At 46.8% G+C, this 7445-nt stretch overlaps 1 protein-coding gene across 1 annotated transcript; it reads left to right on the top strand.

The window, feature by feature from the left end:
* The first annotated feature begins 212 nt into the window (after nt 1-212).
* On the top strand, nt 213-5857 carry PSMB5 (proteasome 20S subunit beta 5). The gene is made up of 3 exons (XM_059058769.2): nt 213-765; nt 1499-1805; nt 5350-5857. The coding sequence occupies exons 1-3, from the start codon at nt 568-570 to the stop codon at nt 5634-5636; spliced, it is 792 nt and encodes a 263-aa protein (XP_058914752.1). The 5' UTR covers nt 213-567; the 3' UTR covers nt 5637-5857.
* Nucleotides 5858-7445: the final 1588 nt, after the last annotated feature.

Consider the following 7445-nt stretch of genomic DNA (forward strand, 5'->3'; position numbering starts at 1 on the left):
TTAGCACAAACTACTGTGGTTTTACTAACTTCATAGGAAAATGGCCTCAGCGTAGATCATTATATTACCCAGTATTAGAGAGTGCCCTTACACAAAATGGCAACTTCAGTCGCGTTAACAGACTGCTGAAGCAGTAGTGATGTAAGCGTTGCTTGGACACCGGGCGGGGCGGGGCTGGTTTACCGCTACTGGTTTAGAACAGGTTTTCATCCAGTCACGCCCTGCTGAAAGATGGCCGGCCCCACTTCCTTCCCTCAACCTGGACGTTTGCGATTGCTTCCTATGAATCTGAGGTTAATCTAATCCCGTGTTGTTTACGTGACCAAAATCAAGATGGCAGCCACATCCCTTTGTAATTTAAGGGGAGTGAAGCCATTTATTTTTTCCTCCTCGGTGAAAATAATCACTCGCGTCTGGCTCTTGTGTTTGGAGGCGTGGTTGCCAGGAGTTAAAATGGTTGCTCCCTGTAATAGATTTAATAGGGAGTGAAGCTGTGACGACGAGGCGTTGCCCGGCCGCTCTTTGCTAGGCGTTCTGGCAGACAGTTTCCCTTTGCCCTTACTAGACATGGCGCTGGCCAGCGTGTTGGAGAGGCCGCTACCCGTGAACCGGCGTGGGTTTTTCGGGCTCGGAGGTCGTGCGGATCTGCTGGACCTGGGTCCAGGGAGTCCCAGCGATGGGCTGAGCCTGGTCGCGCCCAGCTGGGGTGTCCCAGAGGAGCCGAGAATCGAAATGCTTCATGGAACCACCACCCTGGCCTTCAAGGTGCGGACCCAGCCGTCGCGCCGGGCTGAGTTGCGCGCGCCCTCGCCCTTCCCGATCTCCCAGCGGGTCCGGAACCCGCGGTGGCCGCGGCCACGAAACCCAGGCGGAGGCTCGGGCCTCTCACCCCCGTCCCGGCGGTTTCGCTGTCTCACTGCCCCGAGAGGCCTCGGTTCTAGCTCTGGCGGGAGTGGGGGGCGATGGGGCTGGAAGGGCGGGGCGTGTGGTAAGTGGGAGAAGGAGCCCGAGACTGCTTGGGCTGATACCTAGGCGACCCCAGGGTGCTCCTGTCCAGGAAAGGCCGCAGCAGCACTGAACACTGGCAGAGGGAAGGCTGTTGTAACCACCAAAGGTTTTAGAAACTGAGTAGCCCCGATAGGCCAGGGTTACCGAAACGTTATGGCTTGAGGAGGAAGGTTGGTGGGAGGAAGCACTATACTAGGAGCCAGACAATTGGGATTCTTGGCCCAGCTTTGCAATAACTGGCTGTATGATCTAGGGTAAGTCATTCGATCTCATTCCTCAGCCATCAAGTGAAGGTAATACTGAAGGTACTTCCATGTCAAGGGATTGATGTGAAGCTCCAGTGATATTAATATGAGGGAAAGGATGTTGTGAAGTATAAAACGGCAGAGACAGAGATGTTCTGGGTTTGCACTGATGCATAAAGAAATGTCAAAGATGATGTTTTTGTCGTCTCATGTGGCCTGTTTTGTGTTTCCTCTGATCTTAACAGTTTCACCATGGAGTCATTGTTGCAGCAGACTCCCGGGCCACAGCAGGTGCCTACATTGCCTCCCAGACAGTAAAGAAGGTGATAGAGATCAACCCCTACCTGCTGGGTACCATGGCTGGGGGTGCAGCGGATTGCAGCTTTTGGGAGCGGCTGTTGGCTCGGCAGTGTCGAATCTATGAGCTTCGAAACAAGGAGCGCATCTCGGTAGCAGCTGCCTCCAAGCTGCTTGCCAACATGGTGTATCAGTATAAAGGCATGGGGCTGTCCATGGGCACCATGATCTGTGGCTGGGATAAGAGAGGCCCTGGTGAGTTAAGCTGCAACCATGTGATTCTTGGGCTGGCACTACAGAGAGGAGGGGTTGGATGAACAGGTGAATGAAGGAGCTTATGTCAATGCTGGGGATGTGTTGGTTAGTTCTCAGTCCTTTTGTCTGTTTGTTCAAGGAAGGGCTGTAGTGTAGGAAGGGGCAGGAAAGTAGATCAGCTGTGTCATTGACCACCCATGTGACCTTGGGCAGTTTGCTTATTTTCTCAGACTGTTTCATCATCTGTTACATAGGTTCCATGAGGTAATACATGTCAAGCATGTAGTGTCTGACACATAATGTATTTCCTTCTGGCATCTCCTGTAAAATGATAAGACCTGCAAAGAGTTGTATTTATAATTAAATCGGCTAATAGGCATAAAAACTCTAGTCAGTGCCGTCTGATAGAAATACAATGTGAGCCGCACATGTAATTTTACATTTTTTAATGGTTGTATTTTAAAAGTGAAAAGAAATGGGTGAAATTAATTTTAACAGTTCTCTTAATCCAAAATAACTAAAATATTATCATTTTGGCATGTGTCATTAGCCCCATTTAAGGTGCTCAACAGCCACATGTCGCTGGTGTCTACCATATTGGACAGCGAAACTAAGTTCCTACTCAGAAGTTATTTCTCTTCCCTTTTTTCCTGAAGAGAGTCTTTGGCCTAGAAGGGGGGCCCTTTGGGCTCATCTCCTTTCTTTGCTTGATATAATCACCTAGGTCCTGTTGTCATCTCTGAAAAGAAATTCCTTAGCCTATTTTTCTTTCTGGTATATAAAAACCTTTCCAGGAAATTCAGTCTTGTATCTGATATCAGTTCTTTTTCAGCCAATTTTGAATGTCCCTTTAGTCAAGCTGGGATACAGCTAGTCACTTTCTGTTTAATTTTCCCCTTTGGTGCTTGAAAATAGTTACTCTTTCCTCCTATTGGTTTTGCTTCATTCATTTACCCCCCCCCCCTTTTTTTTTTTGACTGCACGACTTGTGGGATCCCTGACTAGGAATTGAACTGTCAGGGATTCCTGACCAGTGAAAGCACTGAGTCCCAACCACTGGACCACCAGGGAATTCCCTCATTTACCTGCTTTCTAAATGCCTAGTTTTCCTCTTTTGAACAACTGTAGGATACCTGCCACTTTTTCATTTGCTTTGGAGAATATTAGTTCATTACTCAATATTGAGGATGAATGAGGAGAGATTTAAAAGTGCATGTGATAGAGGAGCTCAGTTTGTTACTTTGGAAATGGAAACACTTTTCTCTTTGAAAAGTGTGAAAGAACAGTTCCATACATCTTGTGTGGTGTAGGGTAGCATTTCAGAAATGTTGTTTTGAACCCTTAGCTATTGGATTGGTCCCAGGTGGTGGAAAACAGTGTAAGAAAGTACAGAAACTGGCTAGTAAGGAAAACCCAGGAAGTCATAGCATAACCTAAATTGTACCATCTCAAGAAGCCCTCCTGACAAGCTGTCCCATTCAGGATGAGTCAGCCCCTGGCCTCAAGCTGACTGAGAAAGGGTCACAGATTACTTAATGCAAGGCTGAATGAGATGAATGCCACTTTAAAGAGAACCAATAAAATGCTGAAGGAATTTGTGAGGTGGAGGGGATTGCTTCTGATGGGAGGAATTGAGGAGGACTCATTTTCCTGGATGTGAAAATGAGAGAAAGGAAACAATGAACAAAAGACAGGGAAGAAGCATGAGATTTTGGGGGAAGTAACTGGACATCTAATTTAATTGGAACTAAAGTCTAGTTTAATTGTGAAGCAATTGGAACCAGATGGTGGGCTTACTACGCAAGGTAGTGGCAATGAGACTTGAGGGGCTCCATGTTAGAACCATCGGAACCTGAAAACTGATAAGGGCAGTGCTTTTCAACCTGGCTTGTATCATAATCACCTGAAGAACTTACGAATCTAGACCCGTGCTTGTCCCCCACCCAGACCAGTTGAAAAAGAATACCTGGAGTAAGTCCTAGGCATCTTTTGTAAAAACTTCCTGGGAATTCCCTGGTGGTCCAGTGGCTAGGACTCAGCACTTTCACAGCCCGGGCCTGGGTTTGATCCCTGATCCAGAAACTAAGATCCTGCAAGCCGCTTGTTGTGGAAAAAAAAAAACAAAACACAAAACTTCCTTAGATGATTCTGATGCATAGTGAGTGTTGAGAACCACTGAAATAGGAAAAAGATTAGTGATGCATTGACAGAATTTGAAAATACAGAAGGAAGTGGATTGATGAGGCAGAAGACAGGTGAGTTTGGTAGGTAATGGAGAACCACTGAAAGTATTTGAGGACAGGAAATTTAAATATGAATTTGGTGACAAAGGCATCCAGCTGGAGAGGCCCAGTGGGCAGATGGAAATGATAAAAATTTTACTACATCTTTGTCTAAACTTTTGTCTATAGCAGAGGTTGGCTAACTTTTTCATAAAGGGCCAAATATAAGTAAATATTCTAGGCTTGCAGGCTATATGATCTTTGTCTCAACTACATAGCTCCATTGTTTTAGCAAAAAAGCAGTCATAGACAATATATACACAAATGGCTGTGGCTATGTTCCAATAAAACTTTATAAAAAAAAAATCAGTGGTTGGGGGAATTCCCTGGCAGTCAGGTGGTTAGGACTGTCCGCTTTCACTGCGTAGGGCCCAGGTTTGGGGAACTAAGATCCCACAGGCTGCTCAGTGCAGCCAAAAAAAAGAAATTAATTTTAAAAATTAAAATAAAAAATAGGTGGTTGACCTGGCCTACCACTGTATCAGCACTGTCCAATAGAAATATAGGGTGAGCCATACATGTAATTTTAAATGTTATAATAGCCACATTTTTAAAATTAAAAAGGAAAATTAATTTTAATAATTTATTTAACCCAGTAGATCCAAAATATTATTATGATGTGGTACTAGCTTCATTTCAAATGCTCAGTAGTCACATGTGGCTAGTGGCTACCATACTGGACAGTGCAGGTCTTTACAATATGATTTTAAATTATAGGCTTTATTCTCTTACTGTGTGAGGTGTGCTTTGCACTCCAGATAGTCTAAACTCTGAGGGTTAGGATTGTCTTTTTGGTTTTTTTTTCCTTCATTTTTTGGCTGCACAGCCTGTGGGATCCTAGTTCGCCAACCAGGGATCGAACCTGCACCCCCTGCATTGGAAGTGCAGAGTCTTAACCACTGGACCGCCAGGGGAATCCCAGGATTGTCTTAAATATTACCTCTCACAGTGCCTGAAGTTCTGTGCTTGAAACCTAAGTCATTTGAATTATACTTGCTTTTTGGTTGTACAGAGGAGACAGACAAGGCAGTTACTGTAATGTGAGGTAGGATGGGATGGTATGTGTAGAATCCTGAAGTCTTAAAGTTTAATTTGATTTCTTCACCTTTTTTTAAAGTAATTTTATAGAAGTGCTATTTTCTTGTATTTCTTTTGGTCTTCCCTGGGTTTCAACAGGAATGGAGAACTGTTGCCTTGGAGGATGAATCAGATGTCAGAAGGGGTGATCATTTTTTTCTTACTAACCTCATCTCTCTTTCCAGGCCTCTACTACGTGGACAGTGAAGGAAACCGGATCTCAGGGGCCACCTTCTCTGTAGGTTCTGGCTCTGTGTATGCTTATGGGGTCATGGATAGGGGTTACTCCTATGACCTGGAGGTGGAAGAGGCCTATGATTTGGCCCGTCGAGCCATCTACCAAGCCACCTACAGAGATGCCTACTCAGGAGGTTCCGTCAACCTCTACCATGTCCGGGAGGATGGCTGGATCCGAGTCTCCAGTGACAATGTAGCTGATCTACATGACAAGTATAGTGGATCTACCCCCTGAAGGAGGGCAGATGTGGCTGCTTGCCTTGCTTGGGGTCACTGTTGTTGGTAATATGGGTACAGCTCCCCATCTTCTAGTGGAGGGGGTCCCTGATTGTATCGATCAGTTTTTTAAAATCTCTGGTGCGTTGACCTCCATGTGTTACCCGTTGTTACTGAGCTACTGCAGAGGTATTATTTGTTTTACTTTCTTGGATGTTAACATTACACTACTCGATCTCAGCCTGTGTTGTGTCTTTTCTCCACACTGTCCCTCCTCCAAGCACTTTACAGTCAAATAAGCCGGGACAGTGGGAGGGAAGTGACTGTAATTACAGGAAACAGTGGTGTGAAGACATTGTCTAGTGAATACATTAATGTCCCCACTCATGAAGCCAATAACAAAGGAGAAGGAGAGGGAGGGAGGAGGGAGAGACTTCCTGATTCTGTTTGCAAAGAGATGAAAAGTTGATGAGGTGGAAAGATGCACAGGGCTGTACCAGGCTGAGCTGCAGAGGAAAAAAGCTCTCCTCCTGTGGTGGGGGAGGGGAGGCTAATGCTACATGCAGAGCAGAAAGGTGAAGAGGGTAAGCCAGTTGGGAAGGGAAGGCTTTGACCCTGGGAAAAGGGGACAAAGAGGTGTGTGTGAAAGCAGTAGTGACCACCAGCCTGGTGAACCCTGTCCTGTCCCTGCAGTGTGTGCCAGTGTGGGAGACAGAGGGAAATGATGGTGGACTTATAGTCTCCTGGGCAGGAAGCGGCACAAAATTTTCACTGGAACTTGTGGGTGGGGAAGAGGCCCTGCTGAGGGCAGAGATGGCTGATTTATCACACCCAGCGCTGAGGGGCTTCCCAAGCTATGGTGGCAGCAGATGGCAAGGCCTTCTGTTAAAGAGAAGACATAGGACATAGGGGAGATAGAGGAGGTTGATGGGAGAAATTAAGAAATGGGAGAGGAGGGCATAAACACTGCTTTGTCTTAGTTGGCAAGAAGGAAGAAAGTGGTTGGTGAGGGTGACAGTGCAGTGTCATCCTTTGAGGCCAAGGGGCTGGGAAGGGTTATCCACAGAAATAGAGGGGTAAAGCCTCTTCTCCCCCATACTGCAACAACCTTCCCTTCTTGAACCTTCCCTCCCCCTTCAGCCTCCTGCAGTCTCCGTATTGACTGATGAGGGCTGTCGGCCAGGAACTGATGGAGGCTTGTTAATTGCATTTGTAAAATGCAGGGAAATTGGGAATTAGACCAGAGAAGGGAGTTTGGAAAACAAATGACTCTCGCGCCTAAGGAGATTCATTTTGCTGAAAGGTGCCTCCTGAGCCCCTGGAGCCGAGGAGCTGCCAGCGTGGACCTAGACCTGCTCTACAGTCAAAGCAGGCAGGAGCCACGCTACAGCTCCGTTCTGCGCAAACGTTGGCAGATGCTTAGCTGCGAGAGACAGAGACACAGTCATCTTCCTCTCAGGACAGTGGTTTGCAGACCTTTTACAAAATTAGAACTTTTTTTTTTTGCCTGTGTTGGGTCTTCGTTTCTGTGCAAGGGCTTTCTCTAGTTGCGGCAGCGAGGGCCACTCTTCACTGTGGTGCGCGGGCCTTTCACTGTCGCGGCCTCTCGTTGCGGGGCACAGGCTCCAGACGCGCAGGCTCAGTAGTTGTGGCTCGTAGGCTCTAGAGCACAGGCTCAGTAGTTGTGGCGCACGGGCCTAGTGGCTCCACAGCATATAGGATTTCCCAGACGAGGGCTCAAACCCCTTTCCCCTGCACTGGCAGGCAGATTCTCAACCACTACGCCACCAGGGAAGCCCGGGACTCTTTTAAAAAAATGAACTCTTAG

The sequence above is a fragment of the Kogia breviceps genome, chromosome 3, assembly GCF_026419965.1.
Source record: "Kogia breviceps isolate mKogBre1 chromosome 3, mKogBre1 haplotype 1, whole genome shotgun sequence".
In the NCBI taxonomy this organism is placed as follows: domain Eukaryota; kingdom Metazoa; phylum Chordata; class Mammalia; order Artiodactyla; family Physeteridae; genus Kogia; species Kogia breviceps.